Here is a 15,859-nt window from a genome sequence, read left to right as displayed (position 1 = left end):
TTTTATATGATCCGTTCAAGATTATACCATTTGACATATTATTAACATTATGTGTCAATATGTGACTGAATTTACTTGAAGAAATTAAATATCTGACATAAATGATAAAACAGTTTAATTGTGTTCGGTGAATAGTAGTTTTTACGAATTAAGGTATATAGGGGTGCCTAATAAAGTATACCCCTATAGGTACACCTATATACCTTAATTCGTGTTAATATCGGATAAAAAAGGGTATGGGGATACAAGCATTTAAAGTGGGAACCCCATGACCTATGTCTAAATCAGAGACCCCGTAACTGGCGATATGTGTGAATATATATATATATATATATAAATAAATATATATATATATATTCACACATATGGCCAGTTACGGGGACTCTGATTTAGAAATAGGTTATGGGGTTCCCACTTTAAATACATGTATCTCCATACCCTTTTTTATCCGATATAAACACGAATTAAGGTATATAGGGGTACCTACTATTATTATTGTATATAAATACGTCATTTATTTAACGTCTTATACAAGGAAATATATAGCGAACTTATTTGCGAGGTATATACAATTTCAATTTCAGACCTGATTGTGGTTTTCGATTTAAGACCTTATTGTGAGATTTGATTGCATTACCTCCCCTACACCCCCCTCATAGTAATTAAAGGAGCCTAGATTGCGGGGTTGTATATAGACCCCGTTTTTTATATTGACCTCGTAAGTACAGTCTGAAAACTACAGAGACCGCGTAACTGGCACTATGTATTGGTATATATATATATATATATATATATTCCATCACTACTTAACATACATCACAAATGTCATGAAAACATTAACGTTCAATTAGAAATCATTGGAGAAAAGCTAAGCGGTGTCTTCTTTTAGTCTTGGTAACTGCCTTTTTCTTAGGATTCTCGTTTATCCAGCTTCTCGTTACAAACCTTGCACGCTTTCCTTGTGTTCTTAAGGACCTGAATGTAATCCTCTGCGAAGTACAGTAGCTGACGCAGTGCCGCCAACGCTTAGGATGCTAATGTTGTCATCCAGCATGCATCTCATTCTCGTAGTTCTTCACCGGAAGTATGTTGTGTCTAGGCAACCCGAGAAGGCCGGATACATTGTTCACAGCGGCTTCAATTTTCTCGCTCGTGAAAACGTTGGATGTTTCCCTGGCAACATCCTGAAAGGCCAAGTCGATTTTGGTAAGCAGGACGGCTTGTGGAATTCCTACAAAGTAGATAACATACAAAACGATTGTGTTTTCAATACTGTTATTAAAACAACTCGAGCAATTACTAAATATGAACAACTCTTAACCATATTGTTGTGACAAAGATTTGGAGGTTGAATAATTATTTTCTCTTTTTTGAAAATCGCAGTAAACTAAATAATTGACCTTGATTATAAAAGCCTTAATGATTCAAAACTCTCAAATGACTGTTAACTGTATAAATGTTGTATGTAATTCTGTGTAAAACAATGTGTATTGTTTGAAATAAATATGTTTAAACTAAATGACTGTCCCAATAAAGATCTTTGCACAACTAGATGCACTCTGTTTTATCCAAGATGGCTATATTTCGACAACCTTGTATTTGATTACAGTAAAACATAGTTCAGACAATTAAACTACTTTTTATGTATGAAGTGTGAAAAAATCGATGAAATTGAGTGAAAGATAAAAGCATGGTTTAAAGAAAACATTTTTATTGAATATGATCATTTTGAGTGTTACCGAATCCAGACGTCACATACAATTGCTCAAGTATGTGTATACACTTTCATGAAAATCTGCCAAACGATATAAAAGAAGTTCACTTGTCAAAATGGCTAAAAGCTTTAAAACAACGTTATATATATATATATATATATATATATATATATATATATATATATATATATATATATAAATCATCGGATGTGAGTTTCATGCAAATCTAACATAATTACTCATAACCACTCCTTTTTAATATGAATCCGGATAGATTTCATATAATTTGAAGGAATAGGTGAATACAGTATTGCCTTCAGTCTGCAAATTAAATTTAATCCGAAACAATTTTACACACTTTAAGTTATTATGGAACTTAAGAACTTAAGAGTGCGAATCTTCATTTTAATCGGACACAATGAAAATAATGTGCAGACAGCTTATATAAACATTAAACCTTTCCGAATCATAAGCCGCTGGAAACTGTGCATCTTTTCTACCAATTTCGGTGGTATGTCGTTTACAGATGCAGCGTCCAACACAAAAAGAACGCAGTGAATCTTTTCAGCAATTTTCGGATGATGCACGAACCAGGGATTGTCGGGACTGATTGAAGCGACTGGGTTGAACTGTCAAGTATAGTAATTTTTTTATATTTGTTTGTATAAGGAACCTTAACATAATGTATTACTACTCACATTCAAGAAACCATATACGTTTAATTCGTTTTCTGTTTCTGTACCAGATAAGAAGCCATACTTTTGATTAATGTCAATACGAATGTTCTGTCGGCTTCGATAAGTATCGTTTTACGGCGAAAACACAATGTTTATTCAAATTATATGCAAAATGCAATATAAATTATGAACCTCTCATGCGATACGACAGCAAACAAGACTCTTATGCCTGATGTAAATTCTCAGAACACTTTACCAGCATAATATTTGTATTCTACATAGTTCCATATCATAAACGCATAATATAAAACATGAAGCCGTTTGAAAATATTATATTGCACTGTAAATCGTTTGTTCCTGGCAGAAATTACAAACACACATGTACGTAATTCGTATTAAACGAGAAATTTGTAAAACAAATTATTTTAAAATTGCAATAGATATCCGAAAATACTTCAAAACGATCAGGAATATTTCCATCCAGCAAGTAGTTACACTCCAAAATGTAAAGGTCTTGAGTAACTTCTAAACCACGTGTGTCGCAGAGCCGGAAGTTCAACGTTGCTCCAGAACGCACCTTAACTTCATAAGGGGTGTACTTAAAAAAACACATAATCATTTAGGAAGTAATTTAACAATGCATAATACTATTTTAAATTAATTGACCTGAAATACTTAAATGAAAATATATCAAATGTTATACTTGTTTTTTTTTAATACGATTTAATACAAATAACAAATTATTGCAGTACACACGTTTTTCTATTTTAACTGAAATGCATGCTCAAAATATTTGTTTTAGATTTGGTTAATCTGAAAAGCAGTCTCTTTCACTCGTGTGTAAAGTGTCGACCTACCGAAAGTGTAATGCCATTTGTAGCAACCCCGCAGAGGGCACTTTGAGATATACGAATTGAACACGGAGTTGATGGTGTTGTAGAAGCTGGACTTGCCCGTCCCCACTGGACCCAGCATAAGGATACGGACATCTGACAGTCCCAACTCCGTGGAAGGTTTGAACGATACGATGTCCTCGGTAAGCGTGTCAAGACACAAAATTACGAACAATTAATATTTTTAAGAACAATACTATATTTATATCATATTAAAGATTCATAAATCGCTTAGTTTGTTTTCTTTTTTTAATGTAAGTATTGTTTTATGGGCGTGTGATTTAAAACAAACAATATTTGTTTTAATGGTATAAGTATTTTTATACGTTTCACTTGTTTCCCAAATGCGATAAATTAGGTTGTGTACACAAACATCAGAACAATGCGTTAGTTAGATAAGACCTTTACCTTTTCATTCCATGCAGGAGTTTTTCTCCAGGATTGTGGTGGTTGTGTTGGTTGTGGTGTAGTCCTCATCCGCTGACCATCTGTAGATCAAACGGATTTGAGTAAAATAACTAATAGTTAAACAAGTGTACTTAAAAACACTGACAGCTGGACACACATGCCAAATGTCTAGAATTTCATTCTTCCTATATTGACATTTATGTTTAAAATCATTAAAAAAAACATCAGCGTACCTGATATGAACACTTCCTACTAACAACTGAAGCTTTAAAAAGCTCAGGGATAATATCTTTACTTTAAACGATGTCTATCTATTTACACGAGGATGTCAATTTATGATGAAGATATATTTGCAATTCAGAACAGCAAGTAATTTTACCTGTTACCCTATACACGTCTAACTCGGTGACGTGCATGTTTCCATTGTTATTTCGTCAGCAGTAACCTTGATTGTTGAAGGAGTGTCCAAAGTTATTCAAATTTCCATTCAAAGCGAAATAGCCACCTGAGCTGGTGACAGTGCCACTGAATGAGTTGAGATCGGGCCCAGCACCAAACAACGGTCCGAGGTGAGGTAATCCGTTCAATCCTTGTTGTGCCTTTGTTACTGAAAACTGTGTGGAATTGTCGCTGCTTTAATACTTCAGTTGAAAGAGAAACGTTTTTGCATCCGATATCCAATCGTAAATGCTGATCCAACTCGCACTCCCATATCCCCCATACATCGAGCCCTGTTGATTGTACAGCACAGTCACAGTGGGTCCCTGGCTGTCACACTTCTGGTGGAATGTTGTAGGGTTACATCCGTTCCTGGTTACCGGGTATATTGTAAAGCAGGGTGAAGATCTTAGGGCCCGTGCCTATCAACTACTCTAGCTGATCCATGTACTTATCTGGCAACTGTCCAGCCATTCTGTATCTCATATAAAACATACATATATTATAACAACCAATACTTTCATTCGGTGTAAGAAACATTAAATTGAAATAATAAGTTAACATATTTGCGAAGTACTTATGCCTGCTACAATTAGTGAAAGATTCAATAATTTTAAAAGCAATTATGTTTTCAATTTATCAATATGAAAATAACCTGCCGTCATTTATGTTTAAATATTTGTTGATTTAAGAGTGTTGCCGAACGACAACGCCCATTGTGAATGGAAAATCAGAAACGCGTATCGGGGTGAACTTTATTTTGAGCTTCGACAAACGACCTCTCTTGCAATGTTCTCTGCAAATGTCAATCGTTTTCCTCTTGTTTCATTGGTTGGATTTCTGTTTTTTGTGAAAACCAGTGTATAAAAACACCGTGACGTGATTGCAATGGCGCCCAACGTAAAAAACACCCACTATGTTCGATGTCCCACAGATGTCGTGACGGTAGGAAATGCGTTGAAGAATTTCAAAATGAAATGGGCGTGTGTGTAGCAGGGTTCCGTATTAGAAGAACTTATACTGCCTTGCAATATGAGCTAGCTTTTATAGCGACGCGGTAGAGTGTCTTCCTCAGGGGTACCCGGGCTCAATCCCAATTGTTGTCTGGGATGTTTCTGGCTGGGTTACATTCTCTGTTGTTTTTTAATGTTATGAATGAAAAAATGTCTGTTTTTCAGAGAATTATTTGAGCACTAAATATAACTTACTTTTTTCTCATTCTATTTTATTATTTTTAACGTTTGTCACATGATTGCGGATGATGTCTTTGACATACACTAACGGGTACACTTTGTTTCTCGCACCCGTATTGCTTACTGCCCACCGCCGTGTAATTTGATCGCAAAAAACGTTGTTTCAAAGTGCCTTAAACGGCTTTGCTATTTGCAATATTTAGATGTTAATAGAATTATAACCAGTTAATTGGGAAAACGGTCAAGTTTGTATGCAAATTTATTTTGTTGAATGTTTGATAATAATAATAATAATAATAATAATAATAATAATAATAATAATAATACTAATACTAATAATAACAATAATGATAATAATAATAATAATAATAATAATAATAATAATAATAATAATAATAATAATAATAATAATAATAATAACAAAAATGATAATAATAATAATAATAATAATAATAATAATCATAAAAATAATAATAATAATGATAATAATAATAATAAAAATAAAAATAAAAATAAAAATAAAAATAAAAATAATAATAAAATAATAATAATAATAATAATAATAATAATAATAATTATAATAAAATAATAATAAAAATAAATAAATAATAATATAAGTATTATTTTTATTATTAATATTAATAATCCTCCTCCTCCTCCTAATAATCCTAATTATAATCCTAAAAATAATAATAAAAATAATAATAAAAATAATAATAATAATAATAAAATTTTTATAATAATAATAATAATAATAATAATAATAATCATTTCATAACAATTTATATTTGCTTATGATTTACCTTATTTAAATTTGATTACACGTGCAATTGTAAAATGTTTATATAAATAGTATAAACGCGTTATAGTATGTATACCATTGTTATTTAACAAGTACAATTTCATTGATTGTAATATAAACAAGTGTTCATACATTGTTTATATTATTGTTAATGTATTTACATTTTTTAACAAAGATTCGCCATGATAACATAATTACGCCATGAGTGCATGATAACGCAATTATGGCATAATTACGTCATGAGTAAACGATAAAGCCATAATTTATAAAAGTAAATATTGAGGAAAATCAAGTTCGTGTTCGTTACATGTCTCAAATCATCCCGTTTCCGTTAACACGTTCTTTCCTCCCTAAAAAGATCGCACCCTTCGATTCCAACGTGAATTAATTTGCTTAATTACTTAGGCGATAAGCTGATGCCTTTAAAAAATATTAACGATAAACACTTTTACCTTTGTGTTAGAAAGATCTTTTCTGCAGAAAGACTTTGCTTTTTGAGATTCAGTCAAACCGAACAACATCTATTAAAATGGCTGGCATGAAAGCTTAAAAAACGCACTGAAAGAACTAATTGATAAATATTGTCACAACTGATTTGAGCCATAAATCACTAAGTTATTGTTAATATAAAAATACTCAATTGAAAATAAATAAATATAAAGAAATTATGTTTTTTTTTAACTAAATGGGAGTTGATTTTGATCATGGATTGCATCCCAAACATTTCCATGCAGTTTGAACTTTGCAAATGTGCGGATTGGTGCACTTTTAATTTAAGGAATGTGCAGCGCAAAAGAGCCATAATTCTGGCTTTAATATTTTCATGGTATAAACCTTTGAATTTTTTTTAAATATTTTATCCGGTCCATATATTACAAACAATAATATGTATCAAGTTCATGGTTAGTTAACAAACATTTTGAGAAAGTGCAGTATATTAACGGCATATTTGGAGTACTTTAATAGGTATAAACAAGAAACCTGATAGGTAAATACGTCTCATATTTTGGATTATAGTGCTAGAACCGTAACTCTTGCTTCTACATTTTGAACGTAGATGCCTTTATTGCTTGATATATTTATGTTTGCGCATATTTTTATATAAGTTTTCAACATGAATAGGTCTCTATATCTCATTGAAGTAAAATGCTTCGCTTAAGAGCGATAACTCCTGTTACCATATTTGTTATGTTTGTTCGCCCTGCGGTAATAAGTGTAAAAACTGAAAATGTGAATTGTGGCTATAAGGCTCCATTTTCCGTTCCCTCCCACAAATATAATGATAAACTTCATAAAATAAATTGAAAGCATTCACGAATGTTTGCTGAAATGTTCGAGTGATTACGTCAATTGCTACTTTTATCGTACGAATATCTCCAAAGGAAAGTGTATCGTTCCGGTGGATTAAACAAAACGACAGTTAATACCAACGCTTAATGTCAGTTAATTGAAGCATTCAGTTAGTCCTTTTCCTCCGTCTTCTTTTGAACAAAAGCCTTTTTACGCAATGAGCGTTTGTAGTTAATAATGTATTGCATGGGACTTTGTTTCTAAGATTTGACAACTACATGTATCCAAAGTAGTGAAGAGTTTGTTTGCAGTTAGATTAAGCTCGCTCAATTTTATCTACGAGTGGATACTATAAATATTGAACGAACACGAATAGAATAAAAGCATCAATATTCCCGTGAGTGACTGGATACAAAGATTCGTGTTTCAAAGGCGAATCATTTGAGTGAGTAAGGGAGCTCGTCATCACTTCAACATGCGATTCATATAACGCTAAAATTATATAGCACGTGAGTGTGTATATAAACAACTGATTCAGTGAGGGTGTGAGTGAGCGACGACCTTTGAGAGTGAAAAGTGGTTGGGACAGAAATATTAACATATTGGTTGGCAAAACGGAATTGCATCTCCATATGTAAAACTTGTTAACATTTTTAATCGCGATTTTTTTTGGGGAAAAAAATGAATTACATCTGCATGCACTGGTATTTGGATTTCTACATTTGATTATTCGTCATTTAAGTATTATACAACAAAACATGTACGGGAAAAGTGATTTTATGTAAAACAAAAGAGTCGACATTCTAAAAGTGAACCCGATTTATGATACAATGATGTCAAATAATTTTGTCCCGAGGCAAACATCATACAGTTACACAATATATTTTCGTTGCAATTTGCCACGTTCGCCCCTTCAACTTTCTAGATACTTAAATACACTCTTTTATTCGTATATGCTTTCTTTTCTTGTTTTAAGCCAATATAATGGTAATTATTTTCTGAAAATGTTGAACCCGTAATATTTGATAAACAAAACCACACAAATTAAGAAAGACGGCAACATTTGATATACACTTTATATCTAATGCGTACCTGAATATAATTATAACCATCCTATCTTTAATTATATCTTATTCTACAAGTTAATGTGACATTACTTACATTTGTTTTACTTATTCACAACAGCTAAGACCTTCAGTTTCGCTATCGCATACATGTACACTGAGTCACTTCCGTTTGCGAATGAATAGATAGTGTGTTAAAAATAAATTTCTTTCCTTAAGTTTTAATCGTTGATAAATTATATATATAGTAATAAATACAATAAATAACAATTCCAATGATAGTCAAATTTTATTTGGCCTTCTTGTAACACAGCGAAATTAATTCAAATATAATCATAATTGAATTACCAAATCGAACAAGAAGTAATGTAAATAAAATATATAAATTGATCATACATACAATTTCATTTAAGACAATTATAAATCACATGTAATAATTCATAGAATATTCATGCAAACGCATTCAAAGCATAATTCAAGCATTCCTTGCATTAAACATTATAAAATATGTTAATAACAATTCAAGCTGAAAAAAAAAAGAAATATGTAAATAAACAGACAATTTCATAAATGCAAAAGCACTACACAAACAAATATACAAAGCAAATTAGTAAGCAATAACAAATTATCATTTCTCTTATCTCACAATGACCTATTCTATATAATGATTTACGCAAAACTACTTTTAATTGGGAGGGTGGGACTGGGAAATTCAAATTTTGTAACGCTGTGTGTTCAACGCTTACATAAAACAAGTATGAAACGATCTTAAAAAACCCGTGCGCTCGAGTTTACAAATCAAACAATCATAAAAAAGGTTAACTTCGCTCAGAAATCTATTTTTAGAAAGGTCACGTAACAACTATAAAACAGAGTAAACTTGCGTCATACATTAAACATTTTGATTCGAGATTAAAATTAGCTAATTTCTTTCCTTAAGTTTTAATCGTTGATAAATTATATATATAGTAATAAATACAATAAATAACAATTCCAATGATAGTCAAATTTTATTTGGCCTTGTAACACAGCGAAATTAATTCAAATAATATCATAATTGAATTACCAAATCGAACCAGAAGTAATGTAAAATCAAATAGATAAATTGATCATACATACAATTTCATTTAAGACAATTATAAATCACATGTAATAATTTATAGAATATTCATGCAAACGCCAACAAAATGCCAAACACACAAAAACAAACAATACAAGAAAAGCAACACAATTAAGTAATAGCGACATATACTGAAATAAGCAAAAGTGTGCTAACTAAAGCAACAATAACAAACAATATATAGAGATGATCATAAATAATCAAACAATGACAACATGCAATTTCTTACATACTGCCTTTATATCACTGCACAATGAATCAGTCCATTCTAATTTCTGTGAAAAACAATACAATTATTTAAATATATACACTATCAACAAGTTATTATATATGTTCCGATATGAAATTAGCAATGTCCACTTTGTCTTCTAAAGACATATGCAAATATTTCTTATAAGCGTCTGAAGACCAGTCACCTAAAAGCTGAATTTTATCAGCTGATACATTTAATCTGAATGCAAAGGAAGCAAAGCCCCTTCTAAAAGAGTGAGTATACTAGTAATAAGAATTTGGATCTACATCACATTTTGATAGAATTTAACGCAACTTTTTTAAGTACATGCTAATGTGACTGGTTTTCCTGACTTCAATACAAAAAGAGGAGATCCAGGTCCAGCAGGAATTTTACTTATCATAACCTTAAAGGATGCCATTGGACAAAATGGTGAACTTTTAACTCTTTCTAATGGACTGCTTAGTACACGTTGTCCAAATTGTATAGTTTTAGTCCATTTCATTTTTACCAGTAGCTTATGCTGTTCAATCAAAACATCACCCTTCAATAAGAATTTAGGATCTTTTAGGTCTTGTAATGTTGTTGGAACTAAAATAAATTTTCCAGCTAATAGAAAAAAAAGCAAAAACAAATAAACACCAGAAAACTGATGAATTTATGTCAGAATTATCTAGTATCGCATACATTTTTAGCAAAAGTTCTGGAGATATTGGTAAAGCTTCTTTAACTTGATGACATAGCTTTCTAGAAACTCCTTTAAAAGTTCAATTCAATATGAATTGATTGACTTTATCTAAAGAAAACCCAAGGATTTGATGCATGGTACGAACTCCACTTACATAATTACGAATAGAATCAACTGATTTAAAGGATCTACTAAGAAACTGTACATATAATTGTAAAGTTAGAGTTGATGCAGGAAGAAAAACTAACCCAAAATGACAGCAGAACAAAAGAAATGATTCCCACTGGATCCTCAAATTTTTCCTGGATCCCTCAGCATAGGCTCGCCTATTTGATGCTCTCAAGTCCTCACCAAGTTGAGACATCTGTCTGTCTGAAACAACATGATATACTACCAAGGATTAAAAAATGTAAAATCATTTTCTTGTACAAAACTATTATGCAAAGTCACTTCTTCTGTAATGTCTACGAATGTCTTTCTATGACTTTCATTTAAATGCCACCTAGACAAATGATCCGCTATCCTGTTATCAACACCAGATATGTGTACCGCCTTAATTTCAAATTCATTTAAAGCTGCAAAAAATATAATTTCTCTAAAACAATTTTGCATAAATTCACTTTGCTTTTCCTGAATTTAAAGCAATACACACAGTCATGTTATCACATTGTACTACAATCTTTTAACTTTTAAATGTCATGTGCCATAGATGTACACACACTACAATGGTCAACATCTCTAATGCACTTATATGTAATTCTAATTCTTGTATGAATGTGGGGAAAGTTGCATGAAAATAATGTCCTTGTAAAAACCCACCACAACCACTTAAACAAGAATCACATGAGAAGGTTTCATCTGGAGAAGACCATTCTTCAACGGAAATTACTGAAATACCTTTGTATAATGGCAAAAAAGTTTTCCACCAATATAAATCCAACTTCATTTCATCTGGTATTGCACGACAATCATGTTCACAGTTCAATGCATATACCTCCCTAAGCCAGTTCAAAAGTCTGTTGATAAATATACGGCTAGCTTTAACACAAGCTCCAACAACGTTCAGCTTGCCTAGTAATTGTTGAATCTCCTTCAAAGAAGCAATTTCCTTTCCTAGCCAATTCTCCACTAATAGCATTATTTCTATCAGGTGATATTTCCATAGTCATTTTAATAGTATCGAACATAACACCTAAGAAAATCATTCTTGTAGTTGGTTTAACAGATTTATATGTAGATTCTTCCAAACCACATTTTTGTAAAATAATTTCTAAACATAAATAAGCAAAATCAGCATATTGCACTTTTTCAGCCCCAGAAAAATCATCTAAATAATTTAGAACACTTACACCAAGTTTAAGTTTTATATACAGAGCTCCAGATAAGGATTTGTGAAATTAGTAACGGTACTGCCATTGAAAGAAAGAAAAGAAGTAACACTGAAAATCAATTAGTACCTGTACTACCATATCTAAAAATACAGGTAGTACTGTACTACCCGTGTTCTTGGATATTGAAAGGGGTAAAACCGACTTTACTGAAACATTTGCTGCAATTATAATAAATTTGTTTAGCTTCTTAAACAGTTTCTTTATTAGGTTTTCCATTCTGAATTATGATGCAAATACAACTACACATTACAACTCGGGACTAAATACTATTTCTTCATTTTTCTTGACAAGAAAACAGAAGCTAACTAGTAAGCTTAGTAAATGAACACTAATGTCACTGTCTCATCTCAAAAGAATCATTGCTTTAGCATTGACCTGTCAAAGTTGGCATTGCAAAATTTACAATTTACCCGTAAAACGTCTTGTATTTTCTCGGTGACAAGCAAATCATATTTGTTTTTCCTATCTTCCAAGTTCCATTTAGTGTTTGTTTGGATCCGTTTCCCATCGTCTTTCCTAACGTATATAACCACCGATGCAATCAAATCGTTTAATATCGGGGCGACAATCTCTTTTTCTGGGTTTACAGATTGAATGTCAGGATGGTGAGACGACCGAATGTAGCCATTATATGACAACAAAGTGTTTTTTGAACCGCTTTCGGTTTAGCCAGCCTTCTCTCGCGCGCAGACATATTGTTTTTGACGGGTTTACGAGTTACCGGAAATCACGCGACATAATAGACGATAATACCGAAACCAGGTCTACAACTTTTCGGTAATTCAAATTAACAAAAAGCGCCGTTAGGTTAGAGACCAACAAATCACGCTGCGCTGACGCGGACGTATCGGTACGTCCAGATTTTTTTCGTAAATGCGTTAAAGGGATATTAAAATCGTAATTGTACGTCCAGTTTATAAAAATAAATGCGTAAACTTTCATGAAAAAGCCTAATTTACGGCTGTACGGCCCTTATCTGGAGCTCTGTATATATGCTATAGCATTTGTTACCCATTGACAAAGGTAAGCTGCTGACCTTAGTCCCATGGATAAAACAGTATCACAAAATATGTGCTTTTTGTATATGGATGACACTAAATTATAATCACCGGGACAAATGCTTATCTGTCTATAAGCCCTTTTAAGGTCCTTTTTAAACAGCAAACAACCATTCCCCTTTGCTTTTATCAATTCACACATGTCATCTATTTTTGGGAACACTAAATTAATAGATTCCCCTAGATATTCTGACTTGTTTATAAAGTCATTTAAGGCAGAACCCTTTGGAAAACTCAAGTCCAAAATAATTCTCCTATCTATGACATCCTTTTTTGGCACAGAGTTTAACGGGGAGATTTTTAACTTACTAGTAAAAGGATTAGATTTAAAAGGACCTAACACTGCATTGTAACTCTTTTCTTTCAACAAATAATTTAATATTGCTTCTGGATATTCATTAGCTCCTCTATGATTATAATGTTTCCACACTGGAAGCATGGTTTCTAATGTATCCTTATATTCTACTACTCCAATAGGAAACCCATACTTTAACAATTCACAGACTGCCTAATCATTATAATCATAAAGCATTGTCTTCATAAATTCTGTATTGATTCTATTATTTACTGGGATTTTACAACCAACAAAATTATGTTGTGCCGAAGCTTTAACTTTTTCATGAATTCTTAACATCTCCTGTATATCATTATGTGAATTATTTGTACCTGAACAAAGTTTACATGATTTTGAATGTGAACACATATGTTTACTTAAATAAGAGTTTAAATGATCTGATTCTGATTTAAAACAGTATACAGGAAGAAATTTGTCTATAAGCACATCTTCTTTTTCAAATTTGTTTGAAATGATGTTCAGTCACATCTGTCGACTGGGGCATTCTTGTGAACATTCTGGATGTTGAAGCTTCTTGTCATCTTTTTGCCAACATGTGGCACAAATGTGTAGGGCGTACCGCATCTTTCCTTTAACCACTGTTGTATTATCATTCTTGTGTTGACATTTATTTCTCTGGTAAAGTGAACAAAACCACACATTTACTCTTCTTTACTCGCAGTCAGAGAATCTGATTTCTTGCTTCTGAATGTTTGTGAAATTGATGCTTTGATATTGCCTGACTGTTTCATTTGGAATTTGTTTAAAATGGCAATTTCTAAATATTGAAATTCATCATTTCATGTTTTCTTCCCAAGTTCAATCTCTCTTAGTACTGCTGCATAATAGCATTTCAGCCCTTGAAACTCATATGTCATACTTAGGTACATTATGCGTTTGAGCAATTCCAATCTACCATTTCGTTCTGTTGATTTGGTACTAGAGTCAGATATAATTTCTAATTCTCCTGCTATAAATAAATTTAAATCTAAACTTTCAAATGTCATGTTTTTGCTCACAAATTCATATCTTAGATATGTGTGTGGGTATCTTTGAGAATGTTTAAATTTATCGTTAGATGTAATTGCAATGCCTGACTTTTTACTTTTAACTTTCTTGACTGACCGTTTTGAACTAATATGAGATATGTCTGAATTAGAGCTAGAATCTTCATCAGAATACACAGACTCTTGTTCTGAATAGTTATTAATAGATTCCTCCATGTCACCATCTGATTCAGATTCATCTATTAAACCCAGCTTAGATATTTGCTTTTTAACTTTATTTCTAAGCAATTTATCTTTTCTCAAGTCATCAATTATAATTGTATGTCCATGATCACTCTTTTTACTACTTTTACTTTTAGTTTTAATGTAAGTTTTATCGTTAGAAAGTACTTCTACTTTACCCTTTAGGGATTCGATCTTCGCCTTCTGTTTTTCCAATTACTTTTTGGTTTCATGGAAATCCTGTTGTTTGCGTATTTTTTTCTTCTTGTTTCTTGAGGTTTTCAATTTCTTCCTTCATGGAAGAAAGCTCATCTTCAACTATGTCATCGTCCTCTAGCAACTGGAGGACGCCTTGTTTGTTTACTTCTGCTGCTGTAGCCTCTCATTTGGTTACTTCGGTCGACTTTTCTATTTTTAACCTTTGTTCGCCCGTGTCCGACATCCCAGAAGTGTTAAATTTCTTATAGTTGATCGTTTTTGTGTCCTTCTTTGAACGATTACTCATCTTTATTCCCAATACGAGCTTTTTAACGTCTTTGGTTTCGGGTTTATTTTTCCCATCACACCACAAAGTAGTTTAACCGGACGTCGTATCCGCACCATGCAATGTTCGTGGTTCGATGTCGATTCGCATCGTATACATTTCTCAATTGTTCATTATTTAAAAACACACACATTTATAAAACATAATCGATTATTTACACAATGAATAAAGTCACAATGCGTACTTAACGATCTGTTTGATAGTACATGATTTAAACGATTTTTAAGTCCATTTTATACTGTACAATTAGGTAAATGAGGATGTCAGCAGTCTCTACTTGACAAAAGATTCCTGTCTCGAAATGTTCCTCCAATTTAACACAACTTCCGATCGTCAACAATTTCGGAAAATTCAAATTTTGTAACGCTGTGTGTTCAACGCTTACATAAAACAAGTATGAAACGATCTTAAAAAACCCGTGCGCTCGAGTTTACAATTCAACCAATCATAAAAAAGGTTAACTTCGCTCAGAAATCTATTTTTAGAAAGGTCACGTAACAACTATAAAACAGAGTAAACTTGCGTCATACATTAAACATTTTAATTCGCGATTAAAATTAGCCGCTTATATAATACAGTGTTATCGTTTATCAACTTCAAACTTCAAAGGAGTCGTTTAAAATACGCAAGTGTAAATGTTTCGTTAAGTGGTTTAAACTCGCCTGGACCAATAATGTTTGCATTTAGAGGGGCATATCGAGGGCTAAAACAGTATTTGTTTTCATAATATATAAGCTTATTTTTAATACCCATTTATATAAAGTTTGCTTCATATACACTCAG

General features: G+C 32.1%; 1 protein-coding gene across 1 annotated transcript; it reads right to left on the bottom strand.

The window, feature by feature from the left end:
- Nucleotides 1–750: 750 nt before the first annotated feature.
- LOC127858635 (interferon-induced protein 44-like) lies at nucleotides 751–8,643 on the bottom strand. The gene is made up of 6 exons (XM_052395854.1): nucleotides 8,578–8,643; nucleotides 4,073–4,606; nucleotides 3,250–3,773; nucleotides 2,847–2,990; nucleotides 2,173–2,344; nucleotides 751–1,231 (listed from the first exon to the last, which is right to left on the bottom strand). The coding sequence occupies exons 3-6, from the start codon at nucleotides 3,379–3,381 to the stop codon at nucleotides 1,044–1,046; spliced, it is 636 nt and encodes a 211-aa protein (XP_052251814.1). The 5' UTR covers nucleotides 3,382–3,773; nucleotides 4,073–4,606; nucleotides 8,578–8,643; the 3' UTR covers nucleotides 751–1,043.
- Between the last annotated feature and the right edge of the window lie 7,216 nt (nucleotides 8,644–15,859).

Source organism: Dreissena polymorpha, chromosome 1 (genome assembly GCF_020536995.1).
Source record: "Dreissena polymorpha isolate Duluth1 chromosome 1, UMN_Dpol_1.0, whole genome shotgun sequence".
Classification (NCBI taxonomy): domain Eukaryota; kingdom Metazoa; phylum Mollusca; class Bivalvia; order Myida; family Dreissenidae; genus Dreissena; species Dreissena polymorpha.
The sequence above is the reverse complement of the archived record's forward strand: the minus strand, read 5'-3'. Positions and strand labels throughout refer to the sequence as shown.